The sequence below is a fragment of the Pleurodeles waltl genome, chromosome 4_1 (assembly GCF_031143425.1).
Source record: "Pleurodeles waltl isolate 20211129_DDA chromosome 4_1, aPleWal1.hap1.20221129, whole genome shotgun sequence".
NCBI lineage: Eukaryota > Metazoa > Chordata > Amphibia > Caudata > Salamandridae > Pleurodeles > Pleurodeles waltl.
The window spans coordinates 190,050,760-190,070,088 of NC_090442.1; the positions used below are offsets into that span (position 1 = coordinate 190,050,760).

Below are 19,329 nucleotides of genomic sequence, written 5' to 3' on the forward strand. Positions count from 1 at the left end.
TTCTGATTTCTTGAGGTTGCCTGATCAACCTTCTTTGTTTAAGTCAATGCCTTACACATGTTTCCTCCATCCCCTTTCATTATGCCCCAAAGGGATTTGAATTTGATTTTTGATATTCCTGATGTGCGCTCCTTTCGAGCCTCTCCACAATTATCCTCTAGAGACTGCTCACTTTGGAAACAGCCTTCTTTGTGACCATTACTTCTGCCTGCAGAGTGAGTGATCTGCAGGCATGGTCATCGAAGCCACCCTACCTTTCCATCTACCCAATCTTCGCACTAGGGTCTCATTTCTGCAGAAGTGGTTACGCCCTTTCATGTAGGCGATCCATCACCTTGCCTACTTTTTATGCACCCCCACATCCTCTTAAAGAAGAGGTGAGACTCCACCGCCTACAGCCGGAAAGAGCACTTCTGTTTACCTTGATCGTACAAAAGAGTTCTGGGTGGATGATCAACACTTTTTCGGTTATGTGGGTGTGAAGAAACATTAGACAGTGCAGAAGCAGACCATCTCCTGTTGGGTCATACTCTGCCTTAGAACTGCTACGCACTGGCCAAAAAGCAACCACCTGAAGGTTTGAGTGTGCATTCTGGCCGAGCTACAGCCGCGCCCACTGTGTTAGCGCATGTAGTTCGAGTACCTGGTGTCTGTCAGGCGGCAACATGGGCTTCTCTACTTGTTTACCAGACACTACTACCTGGACAGTCAGGTCTGTAGGGACAGGTACTTCACCCGTTCAGTCATTCATGACTTTCTAGTATGATCTTGGTTCACAGACCCACCTCCGGGGATGGTATTGCTTGGTATTTATTAAAAGGTAAGGAATCTGCAACTAGAAGTCTCTATCAGATGAGCAAGTTACTTACCTTCTGTAGCACCTTATCCGGTAGCAACATATTCTAGTTTTGGATTCCTTACCGACCCTACCATCCTTCCCACTCTGCAAACTGATTTCTAGGGAAAGGTGCTCCCCTTCTAGGGCCTTTGTTTTGATGCACCAGTAGTCCGTATTCTTCATGGCTCTGTGCTTTTGATGTAGAAAGTCATGAAAAGAAACTCACATTCGCACGCTGGGCTGGTGCCCATATAAGGCCCATGACATCATATCTGGCATGGGTGACGCCGACGACGGACACCGAGCCAATCAACACGACCTAATGGTGCTCAGAGGTACTGCTCAGAAAATTCCCTGGATCCAGTCTGACGCCTCTCCCCCACTCTTCCAAGGATGAGGAGCATCTCTATAGTCTGGACCCCCAAAAAGTGTTGTTCTATCTTGACTGCACACAAAAATTTTGTGTGGATGACCAACTCTGTAATTCTCTGTATGTCAGAGCTAAAAAGGGTAGTGCTGTGCAGAAAAGGACCATCTCCCTGTAAGAAGTGCTCTGTATTCAGATTCATTGGCCAAGAAGTAACGCCCCTGAGGACTTGCAGGTTCATTCCACCAGAGCCAAAGCTGCGACCTCTGCATTAGTATGTGGAGTTCCAGTCCTGGATATCTGCCAGGCAGCAAAGTGGGCCTTTCTGCACACGTTTACCAAACACTGCTGCCTGGATAGTCCGGTCCATTGTGACGGGCATTTTGTCCATTCGGTCCTGCAGGACTTCCTTATTTGAAATTGGTCGACAGACTCACCTCCGGGGATTCTGTTGCTTGTTATCTGTTCCAGGGTGAGTAATCTGCAGCTACTTTCTGTCCGGTGAACAAGTTACTTGCCTTCGGTAACTCTTTATCTGGTAGACTATATTTACTTGTAGATACCTTACTGGCCCATCCATCCTCGCTCTGGGAATGGTTTTCTAGGGACAGGGCTGTATCCACACCAGTGATCATTGTTCTTCGTGGCTCCGTGCTTCTGGCATGGAAAGTTGTGAAAAGAAATTGACGTCAGCGCACCTGGGTGGTGCCTATAGAGGTTCCACGAATGTCATTTCCGGCATCAAAAACGCACACAAAGGTGATCAACACCACCTTCCGATGCAAAGGGTGCTGCTCATGAAAAGACTGACAGGAAGGAAGAGCCCAGATTGTTTTGGGCTAGGAGACGCAAGGAGACAAACATTTCTAGGAATGAAAAACATTTTCTTTCTAGAAGAAACTGTTCGCAGTCTCACAGCCCTGTTTCCTGATACTAGCCTTATTGTTTTCTGAGCCGATTCCCCAGAGTGTGTGATGTAGATTTCAAATATTCAGGCTGCTAGATTGGATTTAGATGCATAACTGGTACTGAATTATAAATGCCTAAAAGTCACACCTCGTGCTTTTGCTGATGTTAACCATCATTGGCACCATGACGTATAAGTTGTGTATTTGTATTTTCTAATGCAAGCCCCATTTACCTTTTTAGTATTATGTAGTAAGTGGCCAATATTTTTGTTTCTCCTCATTTTGATCATTGTTATTTTTATGAAAAGCGGGCAGTAACCTTGGAAAATACCATGTGGGTCAAATGTCATGATAGAATGTTTTGGAGTGGGTAATTAAAATAAAAAATTGTATCTTGCATAAATCATCATGTACATACTACAGTAGTTGGAAATTGCTACTTCGAATGAGACGGTACTTCAAATGATCACTTTCTTGCAGATTTTGACTGGTGATATCTTGCGTTCAGTGAATGAAATGTGGTGCATCCAATCTTAGACCTATATAATACATTTATAAAATATAAAACAGGCCATGGCTAATTGTGTTTTGGTTATTTTAGATCCTTCCAAAGCTACAGATTCTGTCTGGCTGCCCAATCTGGAATTTAATGTTCTTGCACCTCCTGGTGCCAGTTTCAGCATTGAGAGTACAGAGGTGAGTGGTACTGCAGTATGAATTTTTAGGTGTCACCTGACACAGCCCCTGTGCTGTCGCCTGCAAAACATTTTGTTTACTTATTAGGGGATTGGAAGCTGGCCATTGCTTATCATTGGTTGGCTTCATTGTCACTCTCATTGACTTGCTAAATTAGTGTATGCAGCATTCTGTACCGCTCTTTGTGTTTGCCCCTCCCACTGGACCGTGGCCCAAGCACTTCTGTTCTTCCACTGTCCCTTAATCGGCCATTACTTTTTTCTTTTTTTTGTAGCACTTAGAGTGTGTCTTCTCCTGCAGCGTCCCATGTGTAGAACTCCTCAGTGTTGCCCCGGGCCCACAAACCTCCACCATCCATGTTGTGGAGTCCTTCATGTTGCTTGAATGCCACCTATCCACCCCCACCGCCCCCCAGTGTCTATGTTGTTGCTTGCCCCCAACCGCCACCTTGTTGTTGCTTTCACCCACCCACTGTGCATATTTTTCCCTTTCCTCCCACCCGTTGTTGGTGGTGATGCTCCTCCTCAAACCCCCTGGCCTGCAAAAAACAAAAAAAAGTGCTTACACAGGGCCTCAACGCCCTCTGTTTCTATTGCCCTCCTATACACGCTCCCTATTTGCTTTCGCCCACCCCACAATAAAAAATAAATAAAAAATAAAAAAACAGGACTATGACATGGCAGTTATAGCACTTAGTTTTTGTTTTGCAAGTGGACTTGAAAAAGGCGCTTCACAAAATGTTTATTTTATTTGTGTAATGTCATAGCACCACCCCTGACACCTTTTGGTCCAGTTGCATCCCTCCAAAGGCTCCACCTCATTGCCCCCATGCAACAAAAAAAGTGCTATGACACAGACAGATCTGACCACAGTATAGTGCTTTTTTCAAATGGTTTTAGCCCCGTTGTACATCAGCGTGGCTAACCACTGGCAAAACCAAAAGCTCTCGACTCATAGGCAGAACCTATTGCCTTTGCTATTCTTCTTTGTAGGACAATAGTAAGTTATTTGCCCTAGAAAATCAGCCTTGACTCCACTCCAGTAGGTACACTCCAGCTCTAATTGCTAGACCACATCTCTTCTTCAGTCTTGTTCGGTTTATCAGAGGGCTGCAGTTTGCATCCCATAGCACAGTAAACAAAGGGACCCACATTTAGGTATCTATCTTACTTAGGCTATCACACGGAATAAAAATAGAAAATAAATAGTGGAGTGGTTGAATTAGTCTGGATCGCATTCTAGACAATCGTTTTTTTTTCCTGACCGTGCCATCACAGACAGGAAATAACCATATCCTTTTTAAGTTTTATGGGTACAACAGCACATAACATGAAAAAAATAATTCATGGTATACAATTATTTGGATACAATAGTGAAGAAGCATGGATTGCACAGAACATTCCTTGGTGCCAGAGAGTGGCAAAAAATTGCCATGGGTCATTGGGAGTAGTGCCTATAGTGTCTTTGAGTGTTTCACAGAACAGGATGGTGTTAGTCTGTGGTTGATCATAGGTCAATAACCATATGGTATTACCTAGAATGCTTTATGGACCTGTAAGGGCGAGTCTTTGCTTTGTAGGCGGTGTAGCATGATCATATAGCAACAAAGGGTAGAGCAAACTAGGGGGTAAATCATGGAAAGGGGAGAGGAGGGTGGAGGGGGGCAGTGAGATTCTGTGATATGGGGCACATTTCTATCAGATATTCAGCAATTGCACTTCCATGAATTGTATGTTAAAGTTGTTTTCTTTCTTTTTTTTCCCCCAGACTTCCCAGGATCTCAAGGATGTGGTCTCACTAGCTCAGTTTGTAAAGTCTCCAGAGGAACGTTTTTTCCCTGAGCCTTTCCTTCCTCAAGATTCTCACATTGCTGATCCAGAGGTCAAAAGCCCTTCAGCGCTCAACTCCCCCATTAGATCCCGGCTTGTGTCCCTTGAAGAGGCCACAATACCTAGACCCTTCACTCATCAGCCATTTAAATCGACCCCATCCTCCAGCACTGTAGCATCCCCCACCACCACCAGCCCCTTAGCTTCTCCTGTAGCCATAAGTATCTTATCTCCCACTGTATCCTCCAACCCCTTAACTCCCACAGCAGCTTCCAGGACTTTGCCACTTATTGTGGCTTCCAGCCCTGTAGCCTGCCCTGTGGATGCCAGACCCTTAGCTCCTCATCTTGTAGCTGCCAGCCCCTTAGTTTCCCCTGCAGACACCAGCCCTTTAAAAGCCCATGTGGCAGCAAGCCTCTTTGCACCCAAAGAGGCCAGTCCTTTTGCTTCCTCTGTAGCCTCTAGTCTGTTATCTCCTAACGCCTCCAGTCCCTTATCGTCCCCTGGAATCACCAGCCCCTTAGCATCCCCTGCAGGTACCAGCCCCATAACTTCCCTTGATGCTATCAGCCATGTAGCACCCTCTATATCCCGCAGCCCATTATTACCCCCTGTATCAACCAGTCCATTAGCTTCCTATGTACTTACACCATCTCAACCATCCTCTGTGGACACCACCCCCCAGCCATCCCCTGTAGCCACTGGCCCAGTTCCAGGCCACTGGCCTGTCCGTTCACAACCTCTTCCTTCCACTGATCTATCTGCTCATACCACTGATAAGTTTCCAGTGTGTTTACAGCCCACTGCAGTCATAACCTCTACCCCTCTTCTCAAACTTGCCATAACTAGCCAGGTTGGAGAACACGATAGACTTGCAAGCCCTTCAGCAGAGGAAGCCTTAAAGCGAAATGACCTTATTGAGGAGTTTTGGATGAAAAGTGCAGAAATCAGAAGGAGCCTTGGGCTCACTCCGGTGGATAGGAGCAAAAGCTTTTCGATAACATCAGTTGAGGTGACACCTGTGAGGTCAAATGCTACTCCAAGTGTCCAAGATGCAAGTGTTCTTGAAGAGCACAATGTAACTTCGGTGAGGCCACGGGCTGCCTCGCATAGAATCAGTGCACCTCAGTTAGTTGATGAGAAAATTTCACCACTTACACCGAAGTCCCCATCCGAGAAAGAGCTGAGAAGTTCCAATGGAGAGAAAAAAGATTTATCCAGTAGCTCAGGTCTTGGGTTAAACTGGAGCTCTTGCAACACCAGGACCATGGCAAGTGATAGCTTCAATACTTCAGATTCCACTATGCTGACGCCTCCTTCGAGTCCACCACCACCACCCCCTCAAAATGAAGAACCAGCCACCTTGCGTAGAAAGGCTCCTAAAGGGTCTCTGCAGAATAATTTTGAGTCCAAGCTTTCTCCTGCATCGCCACCTCTTGCTCTAGCACGAAAATCCAGTACTGACACCAGAGAATCTGCCCAACTCCAGAGGGAAGATTTACGAAAATCATTTGTGGAGAGTGTGGATGAGATACCCTTTGCTGATGATGTGGAGGATACATATGATGATAGGACAGAGGACTCCAGCTTCAATGAGCAGTTTTTCACACCCCCTACCAGCAGGCCTGTGCGATTACATATGCCATTTCCTAAGGAGAATGGTGAATCTCTGGATATGAATCACCAGAAAAAAAGGTTGCTACCCACTGTCTCGCTTGAAGCTAAGGAATTGGCAGAGGAAAGAATGAGAGCCCGGGAGAAGTCTGTAAAAAGCCAGGCTCTGCGGGATGCTTTGGCATTGCAACTGTGCAAGATGAAAGAACTAGAACTTGCAGCTGCAGCAACCTCAGCTCATGTAACAGCTAGTGTATCTCAAACTCCCTCAGTTAAGACTTCTGTAGGATCCATAAAGACCAAGGAACTGATTTCTGATTCTCCTAAACCTTGGGTTTTTAAGGCATCAGAAGCCCCAACTTTAAAGCACGAACTTGCCAACGACAGGTTTCTCTCACCCCCTGCTGAAGGATCTGTCACCTCCTCTGACGGCTCTACTGGGAAGAGCAAAAAGAGAGCCTCTCTTTTTTCACCCAGAAAGAACAAAAAGGAAAAGAAATCAAAGAATGACAGTAGCAAACTGTCTGATAAGTTGGTTCCCACTCCTGATGAAGCCACTAAACCCAGATCGCTCTGGAAAACTGTTTTTTCTGGGTACAAGAAGGACAAGAAGAAAAAGCAGCAGCTACAGCAGCAACCAGATGACCAATCTTGCCACAGCACTCCATCCAGCAGCACAACAGTGGACTCTGGAAAAGCCAAAGCATCTGCAGTGGGAAAAAGATCAGGTAACACATTATGGGTCTCTGTGCATCTCTCATGGGCTCTTATTTTCAGTTTTTATGCCTTGATGTCGAGACAGATGTGAACAAGCTATACTTGCCATATCTTGTGGAATAGTGACCATGTAGTATTTTTGTGTGCATGCCCACACAAAGAAATAAGCAACCAGCGTTTGGTGACAAACCCCATACTGATGCTCCAGAGAACTGGAATTTCCTTTTTGTAAACTCCACTCCTTGATGAAATAAAATTGTTGTGCAATCCACTCATTGTGGAGAATGTAAACTCAAATGTTTTAAGGCAGTGATAATTTTAGGTTGCAGAACTTGTATCCTATATGTAATGAATGTCCTCTTACTTTCTAAAATTGTTGACTGCGCAGATTTCTTTTTCCTCTCGCTTATTAAGTATGAGCATGCAATTTTCACATTTTTAATTATACACATTTTCCAAGTAAAAAATTAACTCAGAGCTAAACGTGGCAGTAGGGGGCAATATTTTCTGTCATAAGTATAATCCAGTGAAAGGTTTAAAAAAATCATGGAATGTCTTTCCTTTACTAAGACTGTACATGAGTGAAAAACTTTACATGCCAATTTAAGAGATTTGAAATCAGTCCTTTCCCATCATGTGCAGCAACGACTTGGTCAAATGTGCAGCAACGACTTGGTCAGTGTGGCTACTCATTTCACTGCTCACATTTCAGAAGCTTGTATTTGAGTGTTTTCTTCCGGGCATTGCAATGTTTAGCACGTTCCTGCTTATGTCTTTCTCTCCTCTCTATTTCTTGAAATCACAAAGCCTGCACTGCTAGACAGAAATCGTAGCTGTAGTGAAAGGTGTTGAAAAAGAACACCTACATCGTGTGCATGGTTTGCCTTCTGGACTCCCATAACGTTAATGACCTTTAGATTTTTTAATAGATGCCATGTAGGAGACTGAGGTGAGAGAAAGGGTGTTTTCCTCAGGTCCAACTAAGGAAAGCGTACGAGGAACAGAGTCTTAGTTTTTCTAAGAGCAGCTGGCCAATGGCCCCCTCCTCTGCCTGCGTAAGGATCATCCTTGCAGTTTCTCAGGGTCACGCAGCTTTGACAACTTTCATTCAACACTAGGTACCTCATTTTTGTTTAGAGTATCACCTTTCTTATCTTTAATGTCAAGACTAAACACCATTTTAACATCTGGCTAAAGAGCTAAGGACCATATATCCAGCCCCCCAACCTCCAAACCCTTTGCCAGAGAAGTTTGTACTAATTCCTGCACAAAAAGGCATCATAGTCCCTTCATAGCTTTCAGACACTACAAGCCTACAGGAAAATGCTCAGCCGCATTCTGAGATACCAGCAGTTAGTGTCTGTCCTTATTCAGCTACCTCCTTGCTCTCCTGTATTGCCAAGTGTTGGAAATTGGGTTATTGGTTGGGGGGTGGGGGGGTGGAACCGTACTCAATCAGCAGCCTCAGTTCTTGTCAGGGTGAAACACAAGTAAACCCCAAATGCACCTGGGCTTATCCTTCTGGTAGCTTGGCACAAAAGCAAAAGTTTGGCTTAACTTGACAGTGTGTAAAGTATTTATGCAGAACTCCAAACAGTAATAAGATAAAAACACAACACAAGAAAAATGTCTCACCAGTTTAGCGGAATAGATTAAAACGTAATAAATTATTTGAGACCAAAACAACAAAAATCCAATCAGTAGAACCAGAGATATGCAATTTTAAAGGTTTTATGGAAATCAAGAGCTAAGAAGCAAAATGCGCCAACCACGGTTATCTGGACCGGGTTCATGTCACAAGTTCAGACCGACTGTGATGTAGCACGGGCCGGTTACAGGACTGAGTTCATTCTGACGAGAAAGTACCTTGTGGGCCTGGGTGTTGAGATGCCAAGTCCTTTGTCAAGATAGGCGGACTGGCGTCAAGGAACAGTCAGTGAGCACTGTTGGAGAAGCCGGCAGGGTTCACCGGTACTATTGTTGCGATGAATCAGAAGCGGTATGCATCACGTCGAGCAAGTGTCAGTTTCTGGCTGCATCTGTGTCATTGAAGCTGCCGGGGCTTGTGAGGACTTGCGCTGAGATGTGTCGGCGCCGAGGATGAGCTTCATTGTGCTGGGCCGGAGTCGATAGCTGGCCACGTTGAGATGTGTGAAGATTCATCAGTGCCGAAGAAGCCCCTCATGTCCCTGTGGCTTTGAACAGGGAGTTAGCCAACTGAACCTCAGAGATTTACTGGAGCTCTGGGTCCACACAGGAAGGCTGGATTCAGCAGGCGAGCTCACAGCAGTAGAGGAGTCCTGGTGCAGCAACAGCAGGCCTCGGGCAGCAAAGCAGGTTGGCAGAGCAGACTTCACAGCTGGGCAGTGCTTCCTACTACAACGCACAGGTCGAAATTTAATCGCGCCGGGGTGGTGCCTATATACAACGTCATTACAGTGACCACAACACCAATGACGGACGTGGAATCGACCAGCACCACCTGACGGTGTGCAAGGATACTGTTCGAAAAAAAATCTCCGGATCCAGTCTGACGCCTGGGGAAATTCTGAAGTAAGGAATCTGCAACTAGAATGTCTCTACCAGATAAATTGTTAACTGAAGGTAAGTAACTTGTTTATCTATACTTAATGGCAGCTTTAAAGTACGAGAAGGTGCTAGAGGTTTCCACCCCCAAACGTGTTTGGAATTTCCTGCCTCCTTCTCCTGACACCAGCTTGGGGGGGGGGGGGAGGGGCCTCAAGACTAATGTGAAACCCTTTGAGCTCAAGTGCAGAGTCTTTGAGATGTGTCCGTATAATAGGTGACAGCTCCACTCGTTCCCCCAGTCAAGTCAGAGATGGCACATCCTGCTGATGGCTATTCCCCCTTTGTCTCACTGTCTGGGAGCAATACACAAAGACCAACTGCCAGCTACACCTAATCATGTGACCTAGGATACAGGCTGCTGGTACCAAATGGTTGGGGCAAGAAAATACTAACTTTCTAAAAGTGGCATTTTCTGAATTGTGACTTAAAATCCGACTTTACCATTAACGAAGGCTTTAAACTGCAATTCTTTAGACACCAAACTCTCGTCCTCCTTACCTGCTCCCAATTCAAAGGTACCACTTTATTTAATATCATAAGGTAACCCAAGGTTATCCTATGGGAGAGGTAGGCCTTGCAGTAGTAAAAAACAAATGTAGGAGTTTCTTCGTTACCAGGACATGTAAAACTTAAAAGTGCATGTCCAACTTTTTAAATACACTTCACCCTTCCGTATGTGCTGCCCAAGGGCTACCCTAGGTGTGACTTATGTATTAAAAATTAAGGTTTATGTCTGGCAAAAGGTTTATTTTGCCAGGTCGAAATGTCAGTTTAAAATGACAAGTGCAGACGGTTTCTGTATATTGTGCAGAATGGATATGAAATCAGATTTACGGGTCCTCCACTCCAAACTTAACCAAGTTATCAAAACTGAGTAGACTAGGTTCAGGGGGTGGACATCTTAATAAAAATAATGTAATTTGATTTTGCAAAACAGCACATGGTCAAGGGCGTGTTATTCCACTATTTCTTCGTAGGTAGGAAAATCCAAAGGGAGAAGTTTGGACAATTCTGAAACTGCCAAGATCAAGCCAGGAGGTCAATGGGCTGAAAAAATCGGGCCATTGGAGTTTTGTTAGAAGTTTTGTCATATACATCAAGTGGATTCATGTGTGCTGTAGAAGCACACATCATGTATCTGTTTAATACGCAGATGCTTCCTAAGATTCCAGATTGTCAGGTATTTCTACCCCTGCAGAGTCCTTACTTTTGACTTGAAGTGAGCTCCCTAGCATTCCTAAAGTGCATGGCAGTAGTAGCACCCTACCTTCTTCGCAAAGCAATTTTCATCTGCTCTTGATGATTTGCTGCTTAAGGCTGATGCTAAACTGAATGGTCAACAGGACTTGACAGCAAAAATAGACCTTTCTCGGGTTCTAGTTCTGATTGATACTTCCAACCACAGATTCCTCACTGTTTGAATTCCCCTAAGACCAGACTGGATCAGTAAACTGTAAGAGGAATTGCCCCCAGCATGCTGGTAGGTGATGCCATTGTACCCCGCAGCAGCTTCTTAATGCCTCCAAAAGTAACTGGTCAGATCCACACCAGCACACACACTTTAGTTCCTTTTACCTTTCAAAGCGGACTCAGAGTCCACACCCATAATTTGTTGGTGCTCTAAATACGTTTTATGTTTACTATAAAGATAGATGTGCTAGGAATACCTCACCTGAAAACTACAGTCTGCAAGCCATGCCGTACCTGCAGGAAACAGTTGTCGGCATACAACATATATCTTTGATGTCTTGGATTCAAGCATAATTCGAAGTCATGCAGTAAGTTCTCTTTAATGCATCCAAAGGCCATGAGATCTTGGATGTGAAGCTTTACATTGCCAAGCATAATCAACAAGGATGATCATGCTCCAATTCGCCAGCCTGATTCTGTTGTAGGTTACAAATAAATCCCACTCCAATTTTTGATCTTGATTTCTGTCCTTTGGTAAGTAGAGTATGAAGCCCATGGCCAAGTCTCAATGAAAACACAAAGACCAGATAGGAGGCCTCCCCCCATTACTCACACACCAGTTTACCCAGGCCATCTACGACTTCACAGCCGGTAGAGTCCTTCAAGAATGCAATGCTGCAAATTATCTGGAAGATTCTGGGTTCCCCTGGAGTGCCTTTGGGGACTACAAATCCACTGGCCCCAGTGGGATTCCCGCCTGCCGATGCTACTCCAACACCAGGCTGTGCTTCACGCCATTAACAAAGGCCACATTAGTCCTCATTCCGATTCCTGCTGGTTCCAGATCCAACACTGATCTCAGATCTGGAGCAGAGTTTATCTAGATTCCATCTAATGTCTTGCAAAGCCAGTGGTGCGTGAGGCTCTGGCTGTTTGTTTGTCTTGCTAATATCTTATTTAGCTCAGACTCAGAACTACAGGAAATTTCAAAACTCATTGAGATGAAGAGGTGACTACTTGCCCCTCACTATGTTGATGATTGACTTTAGCAAGACCCCATACAGAAGAATGTCTTTCCTTTGCTGTGATCGTATGCAGGACAGGAGAGGTTCTAGCCTACAGTTACAATTTCCTACTATAGAAACTAAGTCTACAATGCTGGCAGGTTTTACAACCTAACCCTTCATCTTCAGCATCCTTATTAGATTTCAATGAAGCCCTGACCGATGCTTTAGCTGCTGCGTGGGCAAAGCCTTTCTGTGTACCACCTTTATGTCAACCCATAGCAAATTGCCCCAGACCTGCTGCTGGTGATCCAGCCTTGTTGACTCTGCATCCCTCACAAGATTTTGTGGTGCAGACTGAGCAAACCGAATACCTCTCCTACTTCTCTGCCTAGTAGATAACCTAAATGCATTGACACACTTGGCACAAGGGGCATCTTAGCCTTACGCTTTTTGAATGCAGTCTATCTGCTATGCAAATGTATTCTTTGGGATATGGCAAGCAAAATCTTGCCAGCTCTCTTGAGGCGTTTTGGAAAACTTTAGCCCACACCTCCAAATATATGTTACGAGTGGTCTGGACTTCACAGACTGTGTAGGCTTCTCTGTTGGCACTAGTGACATCACAAGTGTGGACCTTTGCTGTCACACCTGAAAGCATGCCACAGCGTTTGTCTGGTAATGTGCAGGCATTCCTCATGGACATGCTGTTCGATGGCTCCATCCGCCTTCACACCCAAAAGCATGCCACAGGGTTTGTCTGGTGATGTGCAGGAATCCCTGATGGACATGTACTTTAATGGCTCCAGGATGTTTTGTGGGATTAGGTAGAATCAGCTGAAAAGTGGTTCAAAAATAGCTGTGTATCAGCTCGCTCCTGAGACTTGCTAGCTCTGACCCGCCAGTTTCCCCATCAATTCCAGAAGTTTAGAGTTTACTCCCAGGGCCTGCCCTATTGCCGGGGAGAGACGCCCCATTCTCTTTGAATCTTAAGGGAGTTGTGGTGGCAGTAGAGCATAGAATCAACAGCAATATGATGGACAGTCCTTGTCTTACTCTTCCCTTTCTACCATCACAGCCAGGCTGATCTCTTTACATCTTTTGGAGTCGCTTCTGACCAATGAGGACCGAATGCATTTTCACTTAACCAACTGGTGTACAATTACCTTGGACCAGTAGCTCCTGAAGGTTTGTTGAGAACACTTAACTTCCTTCTCTCACTCCCCTAGATCCGCCTGACTTGTTTGCAACTTGTCAATGGGGCAACGGAGAAAGTGCCTGAGGATATGAGAGGCAGTGGATGCTGCTCAGACTGTTTGCTTCTCCTCAAAATCGTTGACCGACCTAGGTAACTTTTAGACCTAAATTCCTAAATGCATTCCTTTGGAAGTACAATTTAAAAATGCTATCCTCGGCCTAGGTTCTGGCCACTCTCGACCGGGTGGACTAGAGTGTGTCCCTGAACTTGATGAATGTACCTTCATGTACCTTTCCTGCACTTCCACTGGTGATTCCTCTGATCCTTTTTGTAGGGAATAAACACTTTCAGTTTGCCGTTCTCCCCTTTGCGCTTACCTCAGCTCTTTGGTATTTACAAAGGCTCGCTGCTTTTGTCTTTGGGTTTTTCATTCAGTGGTCCATAATGCCAATTTTGGCTGTTGCAGAGGTTTCCCTTTATAGGAGCAGTTCTGTGCATGGCATTCAGAGCCTTCCCACCCATGCTCCGGTCTGGGACTGTCAGGAAATTGTTCACAATGTTTTGAACTCGGTTGTGGCTTCCTGTCCGGAAGGTTCTGAGTCTTCTTGGTGTCCTGGTCTTGTGTATTCCTCCACATTGGCACATGCAGGCTCTCTAGTTGAACCTTTGCCGTCAGTAGACTCATCACTGTGGGTGCGTCAAGAACAACATCCACATGTCAGATGAAGCAGCCTGGGACCATTAATGGTGGTTAAAGGTGGCCAACCTGCTGTGTGGGTTAGGGGCCTGTGGCATCCGTTAGAACAAAGGAATCACATCAGCCTTCTGGAGCTGTGTGCCATCTAGTTATCTCTAACAGCTTTTTGCCTTTCATCAAGGGCAGCCCTGTGCAAGTTCTGATGGACAACACAATGTATTGCTACCCTAGGCATGGAGGTGTAGCGTTGAGAGTGCTGTGACAGGAAGCTCTCAGAATGTGGCACTAGATCTCCACGGGATTCTACTGACTGTCACCCATCTGGTAGGATCCCTGAATGCCAGGGTGCACGAGCTCAGCAGACCCCATCTAGCCCACCATGAAAGGGGTCTGTACTGAGAGGTAGTTTAAGGCTTCTTCACACAGATTGAAATGCCATGGCTGAGAATGCCCATGGGAGCCCCATGTGTTCTAGAGTTCCACCTTAAGTCTCACTGAGACCTGCGTTCCATCTTCTGTGGGTTTACGTTTTTTTCTGCAATTCCTACCTCTACCACTACTTTGACTGCTTGGACAAGTTTGACTACTTTGGTAGAAATCTGGAGGGACTGGGCTTAGATCATCCTGATGGCCCTAGACTGGGCTTGGAGACTGATACTCGCTGAGGCTGAGCATTTGTACTCCAGCCTGCCTGCCCCTTGGGAGAAACGGGGCTGGGTTTGTCATCCAGAGCTCCACAAGCTATTCCTTTATGCTTTGAGATTAAACTGAACCAGTTGAGAGGCTTGGAGATTGAGAGGAACCAGTTGATGTTGTGGATGTCAGCTTGGCGGCTCTCCATCCAAGTTTGTAGGCTGGTGCGAGGACCGTCTGGTCCACCCTGTTTAAGTCAACAGTTGTAATGCATTTCTGGAAAGAGCTCACAAATCGATTTCCCCCTATGTCTTTTGTTTTGCTGCAGTGGGATGTACTTCTTTTGTATCTATTCAAAAGTGAGGAATCTCTGGTTAGAAGTATACATCAGAAGAAAAAGTTACTTATCTTTTTGGTAATGAGCTGTCTAATGAATGTTCTATCAAACCACGCATTACTCACAATCCATCCTTCCCCCTGTGGATGTCTAGGTTTATTAAGCTTCAAAGTTCGACTTTGTACTGTCACTGTTATTGATCTGTTCTGCGTCTTATGGTGCAGAATGCTCTATTGTTAAATGCGTGTCAGCATGCAGGTAAAACTCCCATGTATGGCTCCATGCCCTCACTTCAGAGATATGAGAGTAATTGCTGGAAAAGCTTCCAGATCCAGTCTGGTACCTGTGGAAAAAGGTGAGGAATTTGCAGATCCACCACAAAGATTGTTGCTGAATGTAAGTAGGTTGTCCATCTCCACATCAGTGTGGTGAAATCATGCTTCACTTCTGCACAGATCAAGTCATGTGAACCTTGCTGGAAAGACTATAATCAAGAGTGTTTTCTTTGAAGGCACTCTGTTGTGTATAAAAAAAACACATTTCCCCATTTTCTTCTGGACTTAATTGAACACTACATCTTCCTTTTAGCAAATGACAATACTCATGAAACCTGTTTAACAACGTTTCAAAGACTTGATTAATGTCACTATCCAATCCTTCTGCGTTTGGGGCCAGAAGATAAATAGCTCGCCATTGTGAATGGGATAAGAGTGGATTTGACAGATACAAATACCACATTGAGGTAAAGATGGCAGCAGCAGTCCTGTTTAGAACATAACCTGGTCTTAGTCACCTAGAAACTTCAAAATATGTACGTACCTTTAAACAATCTGTATCTAACGGCATATGCAATGTCACGTTATTCTGACAATAGTGGCAAGGCATCCTTTAGGCCAATAAAAACACACCACACTTAAAGCATACAATAATCACGTGCCACTCTGCTGATACTCTCTTTCCAGCATTATGGATTTGTGAATGGTGTGCGATCTCCCTAACATGTTTACAACATAGGATTACATGATGCATACCATATCAACATTCCTTACCCTGCAAAACTAGTCACAAGTAACCATGGTGCAGTCTTTATTATTTGTGCTCACCTGTATTGTGCAAAAATCTGAACTTGCCCCGATTTCCAGTTATCTTTCTGTTTGAAGTCAAATCTAAATACAGAAATATTGGTTTATTTAAAACAAAAGGCTCATTTGGCTTTATAACTTGAAGGTGACATGAACTCCTTTCTCCTGTCCATGTTGCCTCATATCCTCTAGATTGTTACAAAGTGTGCATTGGATGCAGACACACTGAAAGAGAACTCAATCTAGATGAGTAAAAATGCACTCGAGTTTATGGTGGTTGTGGACTATTTCGCTAGTTTAGAAACCCAAATGCACTGCAGACAAGATGCTTTTAGATAATACATGTGTACTATTAACGTAGGAAAGTTTGAGAGGATGGACAGATTCAGATGTTAAAACTGAATGGCCATAAGCTGAGTTCTTTAAATGAGTTGTTTATCATGCTGGAGTGGCTTTGTTTACTCAAACTGTGGCCAGAACTCATGAACATCGTTTTTTCAGTCTTCTTCCAAACTCTTCCAAATTCATAATTTTGTGTGTTGAGTTCTAGGTATTGGTACTTATTTAAACCTGCTTGTGATCTGGGTTTGATCCAGTGCTTTAGGTCCCATGACTTCACCTAGAGAAGAAAATACAGAGGTGGGCATTCTGGTTCACTATAACCTAAATAGGTAGCCCTTAGCTTCTGCACATACTAACCCACCTCTGCCTCATGTATACGCTTGCTGTAGCCAAAGTGTCAAGGTGATGCTGAATACCAAAAATACTTCTGCCTTCAGTAATACACAGTCAAGATCTGTGATGCAGGCTCCTGGAGACTGCTTTCTCAGAGGTCCCCAACTTTGCTGGACCTTATGGCCATGTGGGCGATATGGCTGTCCACATGTGAGTGTCTATTCACAAGCCCACGCCTTTAAAGAGAAGTCACGAGGAGCAACAAGTTGCATTAGACCTCATTAATGCAACAGATACAGTGGTAATGGGGTGTGAATTGTTTCTGTATGCCAACTGTGGATGAATTTTACTTCCCGTTACGGGCCAGTAGGGAAATTTTTAAGCCCTCTTGACACACTGTTGAATACCAACCGTGAATGGGTGAATTCTGCTAGCAAGATGACTCAATCATTATGCTACATAAGCAACATAATTGAAAGTGATGTGTATGGCTGAAATTCATTTTAAAGTTTTCTTTTTTCTTTTGCTCTTAGATCTTCACCTACGCAGGCACTTAAGCTTTTCTGAGGATTCTGACCTCTCCAGTGATGATGTCTTGGAACGCTCGTCCCAGAGGTCCAAGCGAGAGGTAAGCCAACTACACTGAGGACATGGTGGCTATCTTGGGGCAAATTAGTTGCTGATGTGGGTTTGTCAGAGGTTAATATCCTGGAAAGTTTCTTGTGCCAGAATCTGTTTATTGTGTCTTTTAAGTTTACTATTGCTCCTTCCTTTGCATCGTCTGCTAGTAGCTGAGAGGACTTCAGAAAAGTGTTGGGTCTGTTATCTTTTGTATCTCTGGCAAGAAATACTAACTGCCTGAGGTGCTCCTTGTGTGAACTCCTGTAGTTGGTTGGGAGTGGTGTGGTCACCCTTTGCCTGAAAAGGAAGACACCACTATTCCAAATGGTCAGATGATCAAGCATAGTTCATAATTGGGTAAATCCCATTGTCTGATTACACCACAAATAATTTTTCTGCATGATCCTCGTTGACAGTTATAAATGGTTGAATATTGCCATCAGCATGTGTGGATCCATGGGCACTTGGATTTCACATAAATGAAAGTGTACCTCTTGCGTGATTTTCATGAAAATAACCACACCATAGCCCATTGAAGAATACATTACCTGGATTACTTTGAAGCATTTGGGTCCAAAATAAATGGAAAACACTATCTAAAGCAAGACTGCAGCATAGGCTCTTGCTTTGTTGCTTACAGAATCCCTAGAAACATTACAGCAAATGCACTCAGACAGGCACCATTGTAAGTAAACCAGGTTGAAAATGCACACCTTCATTTCTCAGCATACCTCGTACTGGCAGTTACCCTACAGAATCATCTTTTTTCCAACTTTTATGAACTTAAATTCTGGTGGGGCTTTTTATCACCCTGATGTGAGAGACTTTTTGCTCAGATTTGAATTTTTTCAGGTTTCATACGCTCTCTCTTTAGTCAATGAAGCTGTTCACTCTGACTTTCATATCTTGTAAAGTGTTTTTTCCTCAGCGTAGAGCCATCACTATTTGTGAGGTGTCATCTTAACGCCTATCAAAGACCAACACTTAGTGTATGGGGTCGGTCTTCCATTCTTGCATTCTTCTAAAGAATATAAAGTTTGTCAAAATATGTCCAAGAGGGCCCTTGGGGCATCAATGCCTCTGCTTTTGAGCACAATTGCAGACTTCGGGTGCAAAGAAGAGTAAAAGAAGCATCACAAGGAGGCTAGGTAAGGCCTTTTACTATGTCCTTCACTTCTACCCACAGACGTCCACAGAGATCAAGGAAATCATGTCGTTTATGACTTGCCCAGTCAACGCTGACTGTACCAGTGTTGACCACTGGACAACTGTAGTGTGTTTCTTGTCAGAAGGGGTCACGGAGTCAATCTCAGACTTTGATTGCCTCACCTCACTTAACCTTATAAAATTAATCCACATTAAATCACACGCTGATGGTAGTTCACTCAGGGTCGTTCTATTTCTTCACAGAGATGGACACCACATAGATCAGTATCATACCACTCAGTTTTGTCCCACAGATCTTCAGTGTCCATGCAGGAAATGTAGACTTGAGTGCAGCAGTAGGCGGGGGATCCAGATTTTTACTTTACCAACCCCACCATTGAATACAACATGTCCAGAGTTTAATATGATCTGAGAATCCTATGCAGAATCATTTAGAGCATTTCCAACTACCAGCTCTGCCATCAAGGAATGGTTTCAGCTTTTCCATCAGCACAGTCAAGAATGTCTCCAAGACCTCAACAAGAAGATTGGTTATTTCTGATAGAGACTTCCAACCGCAGATTCCTTACCTTTTGACTACTCCTCTAGTGGTCAGATTGGATTAAGAAAATCTTAAACACTACCCCTGCACGCTAGGAGGTGATGCCCATGGTTCCACGTCTGCTGTTTCAGGCCAGATGTGATGTGCGCAGACTTATATAGGCGCCAGCCATGCTCACACACATCAGTTCTTTTCTTTCAGCACCAACATACGCGGATATGAAGTTATCCTTTGCCTTCTGAGACATTTTTTTATTAAAAAAACAGTGTGCAAGAGAATCATGTCACCTCATAAACCTACAGAGTTTAAACCCTATGGGGATTGTCGTAAACAAATGTCTGCGACTGACCTACTTGTGGTTTGCCTGGGTTCAAGCCACCAGTAAAGAACCTGCAGTGATTGTGTC

General features: G+C 44.4%; 1 protein-coding gene across 21 annotated transcripts in view; it reads left to right on the top strand.

Moving 5' to 3' along the window:
* The window catches only part of MICAL3 (microtubule associated monooxygenase, calponin and LIM domain containing 3), a 1,349,174-nt gene that overhangs the window by 1,059,090 nt on the left and 270,755 nt on the right, over positions 1–19,329 (top strand). For all 21 annotated transcript variants that reach the window (XM_069228050.1, XM_069228034.1, XM_069228049.1 and 18 more), the window contains 3 exons: positions 2,715–2,809; positions 4,577–6,980; positions 17,128–17,222. In XM_069228050.1, the coding sequence (XP_069084151.1) occupies positions 2,715–2,809; positions 4,577–6,980; positions 17,128–17,222 (2,594 nt within the window). The remainder of the gene's footprint in view (positions 1–2,714; positions 2,810–4,576; positions 6,981–17,127; positions 17,223–19,329) is intronic.